General features: G+C 53.3%; 1 protein-coding gene across 1 annotated transcript in view; it reads left to right on the forward strand.

The window, feature by feature from the left end:
• Positions 1-18,043, forward strand: part of LOC134929699 (cyclic nucleotide-binding domain-containing protein 2-like) — a 42,570-nt gene extending 24,527 nt beyond the window's left edge. The window contains exons 7-10 of the mRNA XM_063925277.1: positions 26-199; positions 9,460-9,620; positions 10,949-11,153; positions 17,665-18,043. Of these exons, the coding sequence (XP_063781347.1) occupies positions 26-199; positions 9,460-9,620; positions 10,949-11,153; positions 17,665-17,805 (681 nt within the window). The 3' untranslated portion in view covers positions 17,806-18,043. The remainder of the gene's footprint in view (positions 1-25; positions 200-9,459; positions 9,621-10,948; positions 11,154-17,664) is intronic.
• The last annotated feature ends 57 nt before the right edge of the window (positions 18,044-18,100 follow it).

Genomic DNA, 18,100 nt, shown 5'->3' on the forward strand with positions numbered 1-18,100 from the left:
TGTCTGTACACTGCCCCTGTTACAGGGCCGCGGCGAAGTTCTGCGATTGGTGGATCTCAGCCAATGTCTGTCCTTCCTCAAGTGGGTGAAGCAACACAAGGCGCTGCTGGGGGGGTCTGCACTGGCCAGTCACCCAGGTATGTGTGATCGGGATCAGGGGGTGGGAGATTGGGGGGGTCTGAGCTGGCCAGTCTCCCAGGTACGTGTGATCAGGATCAGGGGGTGGGAGATTGGGGGGGTCTGAGTTGGCCAGTCTCCCAGGTACGTGTGATCGGGATCAGGGGGTGGGAGATTGGGGAGGTCTGAGCTGGCCAGTCTCCCAGGTACGTGTGATCGGGATCAGGGGGTGGGAGATTGGGGGGGTCTGAGCTAGCCAGTCTCCCAGGTACGTGTGATCGGGATCAGGGGGTGGGAGATTGGGGGGGTCTGAGCTGGCCAGTCTCCCAGGTACGTGTGATCGGGATCAGGGGGTGGGAGATTGGGGGGGTCTGAGTTGGCCAGTCTCCCAGGTACGTGTGATCGGGATCAGGGGGTGGGAGATTGGGGGGGTCTGAGCTGGCCAGTCTCCCAGGTACGTGTGATCAGGATCAGGGGGTGGGAGATTGGGGGGGTCTGAGCTGGCCAGTCTCCCAGGTACGTGTGATCGGGATCAGGGGGTGGGAGATTGGGGGGGTCTGAGTTGGCCAGTCTCCCAGGTACGTGTGATCAGGATCAGGGGGGTGGGAGATTGGGGGGGTCTGAGCTGGCCAGTCTCCCAGGTACGTGTGATCGGGATCAGGGGGTGGGAGATTGGGGGGGTCTGAGTTGGCCAGTCTCCCAGGTGTGTGTGATCGGGATCAGGGGGTGGGAGATTGGGGGGGTCTGAGTTGGCCAGTCTCCCAGGTGCGTGTGATTGGGATCAGGGGGTGGGAGATTGGGGGGTCTGTGCTGGCCAGTCTCCCAGGTGCGTGTGATCGGGATCAGGGGTGGGAGATTGGGGGGGGGGGGGGGTCTGTGCTGCTCAGTCTCCCAGGTGCGTGTGATCGGGATCAGGGGGGTGGGAGATTGGGGGGGGGGGTCTGTGCTGGCCAGTCTCCCAGGTACGTGTGATCGGGATCAGGGGGTGGGAGATTGGGGGGGTCTGTGCTGGCCAGTCTCCCAGGTACGTGTGATCGGGATCAGGGGGTGGGAGATTGGGGGGGTCTGTGCTGGCCAGTCTCCCGGGTACGTGTGATTCAGATCAAGGGGGTGTGAGATGTACGTGTGATCGGGATCAGGGGGGTGGGAGATGTACGTGTGATCGGGATCAGGGGGGTGGGAGATGTACGTGTGATCGGGATCAGGGGGGTGGGAGATTGGGGGGGGTCTGTGCTGGCCAGTCTCCCAGGTACGTGTGATCGGGATCAGGGGGTGGGAGATTGGGGGGGTCTGTGCTGGCCAGTCTCCCGGGTACGTGTGATTCAGATCAAGGGGGTGTGAGATGTACGTGTGATCGGGATCAGGGGGGTGGGAGATGTACGTGTGATCGGGATCAGGGGGGTGGGAGATGTACGTGTGATCGGGATCAGGGGGGTGGGAAATGTACGTGTGATCGGGATCAGGGGGGTGGGAGATGTACGTGTGATCGGGATCAGGGGGTGGGAGATGTACGTGTGATCGGGATCAGGAGGGTGGGAGATGTACGTGTGATCGGGATCAGGGGGGTGGGAGATGTACGTGTGATCGGGATCAGGGGGGTGGGAGATGTACGTGTGATCGGGATCAGGAGGGTGGGAGATGTACGTGTGATCGGGATCAGGAGGTGGGAGATGTACGTGTGATCGGGATCAGGGGGGTGGGAGATGTACGTGTGATCGGGATCAGGGGGGTGGGAGATGTACGTGTGATCGGGATCAGGGGGGTGGGAGATGTACGTGTGATCGGGATCAGGGGGGTGGGAGATGTACGTGTGATCGGGATCAGGGGGGTGGGAGATGTACGTGTGATCGGGATCAGGGGGGTGGGAGATGTACGTGTGATCGGGATCAGGGGGGTGGGAGATGTACGTGTGATCGGGATCAGGGGGGTGGGAGATGTACGTGTGATCGGGATCAGGGGGGTGGGAGATGTACGTGTGATCGGGATCAGGGGGGTGGGAGATGTACGTGTGATCGGGATCAGGGGGGTGGGAGATGTACGTGTGATCGGGATCAGGGGGGTGGGAGATGTACGTGTGATCGGGATCAGGGGGGTGGGAGATGTACGTGTGATCGGGATCAGGGGGGTGGGAGATGTACGTGTGATCGGGATCAGGGGGGTGGGAGATGTACGTGTGATCGGGATCAGGGGGGTGGGAGATGTACGTGTGATCGGGATCAGGGGGGTGGGAGATGTACGTGTGATCGATGATACATGATGTGGTAATCTACATCAGTCTGTATATTACTGTCCTTATTCCATTTCTCTTTGTAACAGATGGAAACCACGGAAATAATGGGATGACTTCTGACCTGGGCAATGACAGGTTGTGCAGCAGCTTCATACGAATACATCTCTGTGACTAATGTACTATAGATACAAATCTATATCTCTTATACACTATGAAAATGCATTTATACAACTGAAAGCAGAAAATACATAAAATGACGTTGTGTATTCGGACATGTAACCCTTAGAAATGTTACCGTCTGCGCACGGTCTGGGGTGATGCTGGGACGTCTGGGTAACAGCCTCCGGCTACTGGTACGTTTGCCCTAGATCAGTATAGGAAAATTAGAGGTTGACAACTCCTGTCCTATGACCTGAGACCAGGAATATAACACTGTACCTGCTGGCTCCTGACACCGGGCCCAATGGTTTACATACAAATCTGATGGTGGGAGCATTACGCACGTGCTGGATGGGGCCCGCGGGATCGCGCTCAGCCCCCCCTTTAACCACAGCATGCGCATTAGGGACCCCCATATTGTAAGAGCACTCCAGTGGCCCCTAGTGGATGAAGGAGAAAGCAGCGTTTCCTGGCTCCCGGCAAAAAAGAGATCCAATGGCCAGATATGGTAAGCTTCGGCTTCCGCAGCGGGCCGGGGGCTGTGACCGGGTGACTGGATGCAGCACAATAGCAGATGCTGGCAGGAGGCAGCTTGTTCCTACAGACACCTCCTGCAGCATTGCCAGGTATTGTACAGACCCCTCCTGCAGCATTGCCAGGTATTGTACAGCCGCTTCCCTGCTGCATTGCCAGGTATTGTACAGACCCCTCCTGCAGCATTGCCAGGTATTGTACAGCCGCTTCCCTGCTGCATTGCCATGTATTGCTCAGACCCCTCCTGCAGCATTGCCAGGTATTGTACAGCCACTTCCCTGCAGCATTGCCAGGTATTGTACAGACGCTTTTCTGCACACCAGGATCCGGCCCCGCTCTGTACGTATAATACACAAGTCATAGGTAGCATATAATACACATTGACGCCCATTGTCTGTGATTATCCGCTAGGCTCTACCCCCTGGAAGATCTAGACAGCAGATATGACCTTCCCGTGTCCTGCTCTGAAGAACCCGTAAACCAGGATGTCCCGAGTGACCTCATGGCGGCCGTCTACCTCCGCATAGATTCTGTGCATCCTGCCCAGTACTTTGTGAGACCTCCTATATTTCTGTCTACTCATAGGTGGTAATTCAGAGTTGATCGCAGCAGTAAATTTGTTAGCAGTTGGGCAAAACCATGTGCACTGCAGGTGGGGCAGATGTAACATGTGCAGAGAGAGTTAGATTTGGGTGGGTTATATTGTTACTGTGCAGGGTAAATACTGGCTGCTATAGTTTTACACTGCAATTTAGATTTCAGTTTGAACACACCCCACCCAAATCTAACTCTCTCTGCACATGTTATATCTGCCCCCCCTGCAGTGCACATGGGGGGTGATTCAGAGTTGTTCGCTCGCTAGCTGTTTTAGCAGCATTGCTCACGCTAAGCCGCCGCCCTCTGGGAGTGTATCTTAGCTTAGCAGAATTGCGAACGAAAGATTAGCAGAATTGCGAATAGAAATTTCTTAGCAGTTTCTGAGTAGCTCCAGACTTACTTCTAAACTGCGATCAGCTCAGTCCTTTTCGTTCCTGGTTTGACGTCACAAACACACCCAGCGTTTGCCCAACCACTCCCCCGTTTCTCCAGCCACTCCTGCGTTTTGCAACTCGAACGCCTGCGTTTTTCCGCACACTCCCATAAAACGTCCAGTTTCCGCCCAGAAACACCCACTTCCTGTCAATCACACTACGATCAGGACAGCGATGAAAAAACTTTGTAATGCCGTGAGTAAAATACCTACCTTTTGTGTAAAATAACTAGGCGCATGCGCTCTGCGAACATTGCGCATGCGCAGTTAGCGGATAATCGCAGTATAGCGAAAATCGGCAACGCGCGAACAACTCAGAATGACCCCCATGGGGGGTAATTCTGAGTTGATCGCAGCAGGAATTTTGTTAGCAGTTGGGCAAAACCATGTGCACTGCAGAGGAGGCAGATGTAACATTTGCAGAGAGTTAGATTTGGGTGGGTTATTTTGTTTCTGTGCAGGGTAAATACTGGCTGCTTTATTTTTACACTGCAATTTAGATTGCAGATTGAACACACCCCACCCAAATCTAACTCTCTCTGCACGTTACATCTGCCTCCCCTGCAGTGCACATGGTTTTGCCCAACTGCTAACAAATTTGCTGCTGCGATCAGGTCTGAATTAGGCCCATAGTCCATTTAGAACAACCACAATACTGGAGGTTATTTACACAGAATTGTGCAATTGCTGCTATATTTGCCTATGTAGGGCAATCTTAACGTACAGGCACACGGGGCAGCTGCCATAGGCCCCACAATTCTAGGGGCCTCCAAGCACAGGTGGGTGGTGGTCATACAATCAGAGCGGCCAGACAACATTCTCTACCTGTCTCCAGCCAGTGAATGGCTGCCAGCATGCTGATTGATTGCTGGATTGCTCTAATCATCCACCAGAGTGCAGACAGCCACTGTATGGAAGCATGTAGACAGACAGTGTGGGACCGCTAACAGCCTGTGGTATGTAACAAGCTCCTACCATTTCCTGCTCTGTACTAGTCTCCACTGTAAAAGCTCAGTGATGAGGAATGCCCATAGGTAACAGGCTGGAGAGAGCTGGGAGGAGGAATGCCCACAGGTAACAGGCTGGTGAGAGCAGGGAGGAGGAATGCCCACAGGTAACAGGCTGGTGAGAGCAGGGAGGCGGTATGCCCACAGGTAACAGGCTGGAGAGAGCAGGGAGGAGGAATGCTCATAGGTAACAGGCTGGAGAGAGCAGGGAGGAGGAATGCCCATAGGTAACAGGCTGGTGAGAGCAGGGAGGAGGAATGCCCATAGCTAACAGGCTGGCGAGAGCAGGGAGGAGGAATGCCCATAGGTAACAGGCTGGAGAGAGCAGGGAGGAGGAATGCCCATAGGTAACAGTCTGGTGAGAGCAGGGAGGAGGAATGCCCATAGGTAACAGTCTGGTGAGAGCAGGGAGGAGGAGGAATGCCCATCGGTAAAAGGCTGGTGAGAGCAGGGAGGAGGAATGCCCATAGGTAACAGGCTGGCAAGAGCAGGGAGGAGGAATGTCCATAGGTAACAGGGAGGAGGAATGCCCATAGGTAAAAGGATGGAGGGAGGAGGAATGCCCATAGGTAAAAGGATGGAGGGAGGAGGAATGCCCATAGGTAAAAGGATGGAGGGAGGAGGAATGCCCATAGGTAACAGGCTGGAGAGAGCAGGGAGAAGGAATGCCCATAGGTAACAGTCTGGTGAGAGCAGGGAGGAGGAATGCCCATTGGTAACAGTCTGGTGAGAACAGGGAGGAGGAATGCCCATAGGTAAAAGGCTGGTGAGAGCAGGGAGGAGGAATGCCCATTGGTAACAGTCTGGTGAGAACAGGGAGGAGGAATGCCCATAGGTAACAGGCTGGTGAGAGCAGGGAGGGGTTATGCCCATAGGTAACAGGCTGGAGAGAGCAGGGAGGGGGAATGCCCATAGGTGACAGCCTGGAGAGAGCAGGGAGAGAAGGAATGCCCATAGGTAACAGGCTGGAGAGAGCAGGGAGGAGCAATGCCCATAAGTAACAGGCTGGAGAGAGCAGGGAGGAGGAATGCCCACAGGTAACAGGCTGGAGAGAGCAGGGAGAGAAGGAATGCTCATAGGTAACAGGCTGGAGAGAGCAGGGAGGAGGAATGCCCATAGGTAACAGTCTGGTGAGAGCAGGGAGGAGGAATGCCCATAGGTAAGAGGCTGTCGAGAGCAGGGAGGAGGAATGTCCATAGGTAACAGGGAGGAGGAATGTCCATAGGTAACATGGAGGAGGAATGCCCATAGGTAACATGGAGGAGGAATGCCCATAGGTAAAAGGCTGTCGAGAGCAGGGAGGAGGAAAGTCCATGGGTAACAGGGGGGAGGAATGCCTATAGGTAACAGGCTGGTGAGAGCAGGGAGGAGGAATGCCCATAGGTAACAGGCTGGAGCGAGCAGGGAGGAGGAATGCCCATAGGTAACAGGCTGGTGAGAGCAGGGAGGAGGAATGCCCATAGCTAACAGGCTGGCGAGAGCAGGGAGGAGGAATGCCCATAGGTAACAGGCTGGCGAGAGCAGGGAGGAGGAATGTCCATAGGTAACAGGCTGAAGAGAGCAGGGAGGAGGAATGTCCATAGGTAACAGGCTGAAGCGAGCAGGGAGGAGGAATGTCCATAGGTAACAGGGAGGAGGAATGCCCATAGGTAACAGGCTGGTGAGAGCAGGGAGGAGGAATGCCCATAGGTAACAGGCTGAAGAGAGCAGGGAGGAGGAATGCCCATAGGTAACAGGCTGAAGCGAGCAGGGAGGAGGAATGTCCATAGGTAACAGGGAGGAGGAATGCCCATAGGTAACAGACTGGGGAGAGCAGGGAGGAGGAATGCCCATAGGTAACAGTCTGGTGAGAGCAGGGAGGAGGAATGCCCATAGGTAAAAGGCTGTCGAGAGCAGGGAGGAGGAATGCCCATAGGTAACAGGCTGGAGAGAGCAGGGAGGAGGAATGCCCATAGGTAACAGGCTGGAGAGAGCAGGGAGGAGGAATGCCCATAGCTAACAGGCTGGTGAGAGCAGGGAGGATGAATGCCCATAGCTAACAGGCTGGTGAGAGCAGGGAGGATGAATGCCCATAGGTAACAGTCTGGTGAGAGCAGGGAGGAGGAATGCCCATAGCTAACAGGCTGGTGAGAGCAGGGAGGAGAAATGCCCATAGGTAACAGGCTGGTGAGAGCAGGGAGGCAGTATGCCCATAGGTAACAGGCTGGTGAGAGCAGGGAGGAGGAATGCCCATAGGTAACAGGCTGGAGAGAGCAGGGAGGAGGAATGCCATAGGTAACAGGCTGGAGAGAGCAGGGAGAGAAGGAATGCCCATAGGTAACAGGCTGGAGAGAGCTCATCAGCAGGGAGGCAGTATGCCCATAGGTAACAGGCTGGTGAGAACAGGGAGGAAGAATGCCCATAGGTAACAGGCTGGAGAGAGCAGGGAGGAGGAATGCCCATAGGTAACAGGCTGGAGAGAGCAGAGAGAGAAGGAATGCCCATAGGTAACAGGCTGGAGAGAGCAGGGAGGAGGAATGCCCATAGGTAACAGGCTGGAGAGAGCAGGGAGAAGGAATGCCCATAGGTAACAGGCTGAAGAGAGCAGGGAGAGAAGGAATGCCCATAGGTAACAGGCTGGTGAGAGCTGGGACAGAAGGAATGCCCATAGGTAACAGGCTGGAGAGAGCAGGGAGAGAAGGAATGCCCATAGGTAACAGGCTGGAGAGAGCAGGGAGGAGGAATGCCCATAGGTAACAGGCTGGAGAGAGCAGGGAGGAGGAATGCCCATAGGTAACAGGCTAGAGAGAGCAGGGAGGAGGAATGCCCATAGGTAACAGGCTGGAGAGAGCAGGGAGAAGGAATGCCCATAGGTAACAGGCTGGAGAGAGCAGGGAGGAGGAATGCCTATAGGTAACAGGCTGGTGAGAGCAGGGAGGAGGAATGCCCATAGGTAACAGGCTGGTGAGAGCAGGGAGAGCGGTATGCCCATAGGTAACAGGCTGGAGAGAGCAGGGAGGAGCAATGCCCATACGTAACAGGCTGGTGAGAGCAGGGAGGAGGAATGCCTATAGGTAACAGGCTGGTGAGAGCAGGGAGGAGGAATGCCCATAGGTAACAGGCTGGTGAGAGCAGGGAGAGAAGGAATGCCCATAGGTAACAGGCTGGTGAGAGCAGGGAGGAGGAATGCCCATAGGTAACAGGCTGGAGAGAGCAGGGAGGAGGAATGCCCATAGGTAACAGGCTGGAGAGAGCAGGGAGAGAAGGAATGCCCATAGGTAACAGGCTGGTGAGAGCAGGGAGGAGGAATGCCCATAGGTAACAGGCTGGTGAGAGCAGGGAGGAGGAATGCCCATAGGTAACAGGCTGGTGAGAGCAGGGAGAGAAGGAATGCCCATAGGTAACAGGCTGGTGAGAGCAGGGAGAGAAGGAATGCCCATAGGTAACAGGCTGAAGAGAGCAGGGAGGAGGAATGCCCATAGGTAACAGGCTGGTGAGAGCAGGGAGGAGGAATGCCCATAGGTAACAGGCTGGTGAGAGCAGGGAGGAGGAATGCCCATAGGTAACAGGCTGAAGAGCGCAGGGAGGAGGAATGCCCATAGGTAACAGACTAGTGTCAGCACCTATAGAAGTAATTCTGCTCTTCGGATCATGTGTAATATGAGTTCCAGAATAAATGTAACAGAGCATTAATGACTATTGGGGAAACACTGACTTTTGTTTTCTATTTAGAATGATTCCTCCCTCAGCCTGAGATGTTTTCAGTTTTGCATTATCATTGCAGAGAGACGTGGACGTAGATTACATTGAGGCTTGCTTTGAAAGACAAGGCCGGCTGTCAAACCATCAGGTACAGCGGTAGTATAGAGTTATGTGACCAGAACCCTAGGCTGTTTAGTTTTTGGAATAAGAGATGAAGCCGCCGGTATACACTGAGCACGTTTCCTTGTGTCCTAATATAACAGAAATAAAGATCTTACACAACAATATAATTTGCAATGTGATATAACACAGCATACCATTGGCTGAAACCTGGCGTGTTTACTAAGCTGCTTACATGGTGGCACTTTTCTATCTTGCATCACTGCAGAGTATCCTAAAGCTGTACAGCTGGGATTGCTGTGCAGTCTCCTAGGTAACGGAGGAATTCTGTACAGATTGGTGGATTCATACAAATCAGTGTAAAGTCAGTAACGGGCCAGAGAGATGTAATTGAAAGTGTGAATGGAACAACCTGTCTTGTTCTTGGTCCATCGCAGAAGCCGACCAGTGCGAGCTTTGAAGTCAGGGTAGCACAGAACTGTGGATTTTGCATCTGATCTTTATATATGAAACTTTCAGAATTTTGATTATTTAAAAAAATATAACACAAAGACAGCTAAAATCCACATGTCCCCCATCAGAGCCTGAGCTTCCTGCCCCCTGCGCTCCAGCGGGACCCCCGCCCTATGGTTATAATCAGCAGCGGTGCAGAGGTCATTCGCATCAAGCTGGACAAGTTTTCGGAGCTGGCTGACCTTACCACCCTGAGAAAGCTGAAGGAGAGGATCGCTCCTTATCCCAGGTAGGTGATGCCCACGGGGCCGCCTGCACAGAAAACGTAGCTCAGGATAGAAATCGGTCCATAAGCCCATAAGGCCCAATTCAGACCGGACCGTAGAAGTGGGAGAAAACGGACATCTACGATCATTTTCTCTGTCATGCGGGGTATACGCCCAGCACAGGACAAGTCCATCCCACATGCCAGATCTATCCCCCCTTCCCCGCACGGCGGCGATGCTTTTGCATGTTTCGAGTAGCCCTCTGCATCGGCTGCGTGACGCAACGCCACAGCCCGCCCCGCAAATGGTCCGGACATGTCTGCGTTGTCCGGACCACGCCCCTAAAACAGAGCATCTACAGCCCGTTCCCGTCCCCCCTCCAGGTCTTACACTGCGCTCTGCAGAGAACACAGTTTAGGACCTTGCACATGTACCGGCGTACGTGCATATGTGCAGAAATACAGGGTCTGAATCAGCCCCGTAGTTCGTTGTTAAGTGATAACAGTATTAACGTAAGCTATAGAGTCCCGACACACGGTACATACCCACGTGCACTTATAGTGTTCATTCTAGCACCCTGCACCTTTCAAATCCTGTGCAGTTCCTATTTCCTGCCTGTGGTGTCACTCTCTGCAATGGTGCTTCTCAGCACACACAGGTCTGAATCACAGCACTGAGTAACAGATCAGAGTGTGCTGAGAAGCAGCACAGCAGAGAGCAACTCCCCAGGCAGGAAAGAGGAACTGCACAGAATTTGAAAGGTGCAGGGTGCTAGAATGAACACTAGCACTTACATTATGTGCTGCAAACAGAAGCGGCAATAATACATACATTATTTCATGTTATACTGTACTAATTACATTTATTACAGCATACGTTTAATGGACCCGATTCATGTGTGTAAGTAAAGCAAAACAAGCAAGAAACTGTCTGGAATAAACCATGCTTCCATGCAAGGGGAGCAACTACATGTATATTGTTTCTGTGCAGGGTAAATACCGGCTGCTTTACTCTTACACTGCAATTTAGATTTCAGTTTGAACACACCCCACCCAAATCTAACTAACTCTCTCTGCACATGTTACATCTGCCCCCCCTGCAGTGCAGCATGGCGTTACCCAGTTGTTTGCTTTGTTGCTTTACTTACAAACATGGATCATTCCCAATGTGTATTAGAGTTCTTCTTTTCAACACTACTGTTTCCATTTTCTTGCCACACTTCTCCCGAGCCCTTGTATAACCACAAAGCAGCTATCTCTCGGCTATATACCCTCACCGATGCCAGGCCGGTGATCTGTAATGCTGACAAATGGAGATCCTCTCTCTCATTCAGTCGTGTCTCCCACCCCAGCGACAATGATCTCTGCAGAATCTTCCTGGAGCAGAACCGGTGGAAAGTCTTCAAGTCGGACCTGATTAGCGATCTCAGCTGCTCTGCCAGCGCCCAGCACACGCAGCGCCAGCACCGGCAAATGGCCAGAGAGGCGCACAAGGGCCAGAGCGCAGACAGGAGGGGAATCCTGCAGCTGGGAACTCACCAGACCAAGACAGAGCAGGTCAGTATGACACGGGCCCACTGCTGCCCCCAAACAAGACCTTCAGAACATCTGCAAGATATTGGTACATGAGTAATATGTTCCGTTACCGCGTGGAATGAAAGCGTTTCTACACAAAAGGATTCACATGTAGAATACAGAAGCCACTTGGAGAACTCAGGGCAGTCAGCAGTTCTTGAGTCGTAACAGGCATGCTGAGATGTGTAGTTCCACAACTAAAGGGAGCTGGTTGGTGAAGTCTGCTTTAGGGAAACTGGAAAAATAATCGTCCACAGTCGCGCCATACGCAGGGCCCTGAGCCAGGGGGCAGGTACAGAGTGTAGGGTAGGTGTAAGTGCCAATAGGAATAGAGACAGCTGCACTGGCATACGGAAAAATGGGATAGGGCGATGCGTATGCATTAGGGCTTGTGTATAGTCACGGGTATTCCATTTACATTCATACTGCGGCCGCATTTGGACTGGAGAGCGGACGATTATGGGGTGTAGTTGTAGCAGTCACTGTTACTACTGGATGCTAACGCGCGTTTCCGTATCGCTAATGCGGTGACCCATGCGCCTGCAAGCAGTGATCACGCCGCACATTATACACCACCTGCCGCAACTGGAATAATTTGTACCGCCCCATGCTAGCTACAAGACATTCGTCAGACACAGGCTTCCCTGCCCCGTTCACGCTGCAGTAAGTCACAGAGGTTCTGTGTGATTGCATGGTCCCTGCACTGTACACACAGATACACTCCAACAGGCCACGGAGGTTCCGTGTGATCCCACTATCACAACATCAGTCCCTGTCCTGTACACACAGATACACTCCAACAGGCCACGGAGGTTCCGTGTGATCCCACTGTCACCACAGCGGCCCCTGTCCTGTACACACAGATACACTCCAACAAGCCACGGAGGTTCCGTGTGATCCCACTATCACCACATCAGTCCCTGTCCTGTACACACAGATACACTCCAACAGGCCACGGAGGTTCCGTGTGATCCCACTGTCACCACAGCGGCCCCTGTCCTGTACACACAGATACACTCCAACAGGCCACGGAGGTTCCGTGTGATCCCACTGTCACCACAGCGGCCCCTGTCCTGTACACACAGATACACTCCAACAGGCCACGGAGATTCCATGTGATCCCACTATCACCACATCAGTCCCTGTCCTGTACACACAGATACAGGCCACGGAGATTCTGTGTGATCCCACCGTCACCTCTGCAGTCCCTGTCCTGTACACACAGATACACTCCAACAGGCCACGGAGATTCTGTGTGATTGCAAGGTCACCGCTGCAGTCCCTGTCCTGTACACACAGATACACTCCAACAGGCCACGGAGATTCTGTGTGACCCCACTATCACCACAGCAGTCCCTGTCCTGTACACACAGATACACTCCAACAGGCCACGGAGATTGTGTGCGATTGCATGGTCACCGCTGCAGTCCCTGTCCTGTACACACAGATACACTCCAACAGGCCACGGAGATTGTGTGTGATTGCATGGTCACCGCTGCAGTCCCTGTCCTGTACACACAGATACACTCCAACAGGCCACGGAGGTTCTGTGTGATCCCACTATCACCACAGCAGTCCCTGTCCTGTACACACAGATACACTCCAACAGGCCACGGAGATTCTGTGTGATCCCACCGTCACCTCTGCAGTCCCTGTCCTGTACACACAGATACACTCCAACAGGCCACGGAGATTGTGTGTGATTGCATGGTCACCGCTGCAGTCCCTGTCCTGTACACACAGATACACTCCAACAGGCCACGGAGGTTCCATGTGATCCCACTATCACCACATCAATCCCTGTCCTGTACACACAGATACACTCCAACAGGCCACGGAGATTCTGTGTGATCCCACCGTCACCTCTGCAGTCCCTGTCCTGTACACACAGATACACTCCAACAGGCCACGGAGATTCTGTGTGATTGCATGGTCACCGCTGCAGTCCCTGTCTTGTACACACAGATACACTCCAACAGGCCACGGAGGTTCTGTGTGATCCCACTATCACCACAGCAGTCCCTGTCCTGTACACACAGATACACTCCAACAGGCCACGAAGGTTCTGTGTGATTGCATGGTCACCGCTGCAGTCCCTGTCCTGTACACACAGATACACTCCAACAGGCCACGGAGATTGTGTGTGATTTCACTGTCACCACATCAGTCCCTGTCTTGTACACACAGATACACTCCAACAGGCCACGGAGGTTGTGTGTGATCCCACTATCACCACATCAGTCCCTGTCCTGTACACACAGATACACTCCAACAGGCCACGGAGGTTGTGTGTGATCCCACTATCACCACATCAGTCCCTGTCCTGTACACACAGATACACTCCAACAGGCCACGGAGGTTGTGTGTGATCCCACCGTCACCTCTGCAGTCCCTGTCCTGTACACACAGATACACTCCAACAGGCCACGGAGATTGTGTGTGATTGCATGGTCACCGCTGCAGTCCCTGTCCTGTACACACAGATGCACTCCAACAGGCCACAGAGATTCTGTGTGACCCCACTATCACCACAGCAGTCCCTGTCCAGTACACACAGATACACTCCAACAGGCCACAGAGATTCTGTGTGACCCCACTATCACCACAGCAGTCCCTGTCCTGTACACACAGATACACTCCAACAGGCCACGGAGGTTCCATGTGATCCCACTATCACCACATCAATCCCTGTCCTGTACACACAGATACACTCCAACAGGCCACGGAGATTCTGTGTGATCCCACCGTCACCTCTGCAGTCCCTGTCCTGTACACACAGATACACTCCAACAGGCCACGGAGATTCTGTGTGATTGCATGGTCACCGCTGCAGTCCCTGTCCTGTACACACAGATACACTCCAACAGGCCACGGAGATTCTGTGTGATCTCACTGTCACCACAGCAGTCCCTGTCCTGTACACACAGATACACTCCAACAGGCCATGAAGGTTCTGTGTGATCCCACCGTCACCTCTGCAGTCCCTGTCCTGTACACACAGATACACTCCAACAGGCCACAGAGATTCTGTGTGACCCCACTATCACCACAGCAGTCCCTGTCCTGTACACACAGATACACTCCAACAGGCCACGGAGGTTCCATGTGATCCCACTATCACCACATCAGTCCCTGTCCTGTACACACAGATACACTCCAACAGGCCACGGAGGTTGTGTGTGATCCCACTATCACCACATCAGTCCCTGTCCTGTACACACAGATACACTCCAACAGGCCACGGAGATTCTGTGTGATCCCACTATCACCACATCAGTCCCTGTCCTGTACACACAGATACACTCCAACAGGCCACGGAGGTTGTGTGTGATCCCACTATCACCACATCAGTCCCTGTCCTGTACACACAGATACACTCCAACAGGCCACGGAGGTTGTGTGTGATCCCACTATCACCACATCAGTCCCTGTCCTGTACACACAGATACACTCCAACAGGCCACGGAGATTCTGTGTGACCCCACTATCACCACATCAGTCCCTGTCCTGTACACACAGATACACTCCAACAGGCCACGGAGATTCTCTGTGATCCCACCGTCACCTCTGCAGTCCCTGTCCTGTACACAGATACACTCCAACAGGCCACGGAGATTCTGTGTGACCCCACTATCACCACAGCAGTCCCTGTCCTGTACACACAGATACACTCCAACAGGCCACGGAGATTCTGTGTGATCGCACTGTCACCTCTGCAGCCCCTGTCCTGTACACACAGATACACTCCAACAGGCCACGGAGGTTCCATGTGATCCCACTATCACCACATCAATCCCTGTCCTGTACACACAGATACACTCCAACAGGCCACGGAGATTCTGTGTGATCCCACCGTCACCTCTGCAGTCCCTGTCCTGTACACACAGATACACTCCAACAGGCCACGGAGATTCTGTGTGATTGCATGGTCACCGCTGCAGTCCCTGTCCTGTACACACAGATACACTCCAACAGGCCACGGAGGTTGTGTGTGATCCCACTATCACCACATCAGTCCCTGTCCTGTACACACAGATACACTCCAACAGGCCACGGAGGTTGTGTGTGATCCCACTATCACCACATCAGTCCCTGTCCTGTACACACAGATACACTCCAACAGGCCACGGAGATTCTGTGTGACCCCACTATCACCACATCAGTCCCTGTCCTGTACACACAGATACACTCCAACAGGCCACGGAGATTCTGTGTGATCTCACTGTCACCACAGCAGTCCCTGTCCTGTACACACAGATACACTCCAACAGGCCATGAAGGTTCTGTGTGATCCCACCGTCACCTCTGCAGTCCCTGTCCTGTACACACAGATACACTCCAACAGGCCACAGAGATTCTGTGTGACCCCACTATCACCACAGCAGTCCCTGTCCTGTACACACAGATACACTCCAACAGGCCACGGAGGTTCCATGTGATCCCACTATCACCACATCAGTCCCTGTCCTGTACACACAGATACACTCCAACAGGCCACGGAGGTTGTGTGTGATCCCACTATCACCACATCAGTCCCTGTCCTGTACACACAGATACACTCCAACAGGCCACGGAGATTCTGTGTGATCCCACTATCACCACATCAGTCCCTGTCCTGTACACACAGATACACTCCAACAGGCCACGGAGATTCTCTGTGATCCCACCGTCACCTCTGCAGTCCCTGTCCTGTACACAGATACACTCCAACAGGCCACGGAGATTCTGTGTGACCCCACTATCACCACAGCAGTCCCTGTCCTGTACACACAGATACACTCCAACAGGCCACGGAGATTCTGTGTGATCGCACTGTCACCTCTGCAGCCCCTGTCCTGTACACACAGATACACTCCAACAGGCCACGGAGGTTCCATGTGATCCCACTATCACCACATCAATCCCTGTCCTGTACACACAGATACACTCCAACAGGCCACGGAGATTCTGTGTGATCCCACCGTCACCTCTGCAGTCCCTGTCCTGTACACACAGATACACTCCAACAGGCCACGGAGATTACACAGAATCTCCGTGGCCTGTTGGAGTGTATCTGTGTGTACAGGACAGGGACTGCTGTGGTGGTCACCGCTGCAGTCCCTGTCCTGTACACACAGATACACTCCAACAGGCCACGGAGATTCTGTGTGATCTCACTGTCACCACAGCAGTCCCTGTCCTGTACACACAGATACACTCCAACAGGCCACGGAGGTTCTGTGTGATCCCACTATCACCACAGCAGTCCCTGTCCTGTACACACAGATACACTCCAACAGGCCACGGAGGTTGTGTGTGATCCCACTATCACCACATCAGTCCCTGTCCTGTACACACAGATACACTCCAACAGGCCACGGAGGTTGTGTGTGATCCCACTATCACCACATCAGTCCCTGTCCTGTACACACAGATACACTCCAACAGGCCACGGAGGTTCCATGTGATCCCACCGTCACCTCTGCAGTCCCTGTCCTGTACACACAGATACACTCCAACAGGCCACGGAGATTGTGTGTGATTGCATGGTCACCGCTGCAGTCCCTGTCCTGTACACACAGATACACTCCAACAGGCCACGGAGGTTCCATGTGATCCCACTATCACCACATCAATCCCTGTCCTGTACACACAGATACACTCCAACAGGCCACGGAGATTCTGTGTGATCTCACTGTCACCACAGCAGTCCCTGTCCTGTACACACAGATACACTCCAACAGGCCACGGAGATTCTGTGTGACCCCACTATCACCACATCAGTCCCTGTCCTGTACACACAGATACACTCCAACAGGCCACGGAGGTTCCGTGTGATCCCACTGTCACCTCTGCAGTCCCTGTCCTGTACACAGATACACTCCAACAGGCCACGGAGGTTGTGTGTGATCCCACTATCACCACATCAGTCCCTGTCCTGTACACACAGATACACTCCAACAGGCCACGGAGGTTCCGTGTGATCCCACTATCACCACATCAGTCCCTGTCCTGTACACACAGATACACTCCAACAGGCCACGGAGATTCTGTGTGATCCCACTATCACCACATCAGTCCCTGTCCTGTACACACAGATACACTCCAACAGGCCACGGAGGTTCCGTGTGATCCCACTGTCACCACATCAGTCCCTGTCCTGTACATACAGATACACTCAAACAGGCCACGGAGGTTCCGTGTGATCCCACTGTCACCTCTGCAGTTCTTGCTACAAAGTGCCTAATTACATAGAACGTCACATCTGGCCGCGCTCCTGACGCAAATGCGTAAATTCACATCTGCACATGCAGAAACTGTACCCATCTGAATGCGCCCCTATCCGTGTAATAATCACAGAGGACACTTACAGGAGCGCCGATGAAGCGTCTCACGCTGTCTTCTGCCCAGATTGTTGCTCAGTAAATGACATCAGCCCTCGCACACCCCGCAGCTCTGCGCAGTCAGTGGGGCTGTGACATGTATCATACTAATGGGGTCTTATTCTTTCCAGTTCTGGACAACGCCAACAAAGAACAAATCTCTCGATCACACGACCAAAGACGCTGGTAACACCCCACCCGAACAGACTCCCATCCGGCTGATCCATGGCATCGATATCCCTAAACTGTGCGGGAAGAGAATCATGTGGTGACGGCGACTCGGAGCCTAGCGGTGACAATATAACAGCGTTTCACAGTCCAGCACCACGTTAGTCTGCCCTGATTGCACGGGGTCTGAGGGTGTGGGTACTAATGCTGCGCCTTCTCCAAGCGTGATAAACTCATTCCGAACATACGCTAAACGCAAGGGGACATGTACAGGTGCTGTTTTTATCCACCCGTGTCTGAGCCTCAGCTGTGCGGCCAGGCCTCACTATTACACACACTTGTATTTTATCCACATTTCACTACTGTATATATTAAAGGATCTAGAATAGGTTCTGGCTC

This window comes from Pseudophryne corroboree, chromosome 5 (assembly GCF_028390025.1).
Source record: "Pseudophryne corroboree isolate aPseCor3 chromosome 5, aPseCor3.hap2, whole genome shotgun sequence".
In the NCBI taxonomy this organism is placed as follows: domain Eukaryota; kingdom Metazoa; phylum Chordata; class Amphibia; order Anura; family Myobatrachidae; genus Pseudophryne; species Pseudophryne corroboree.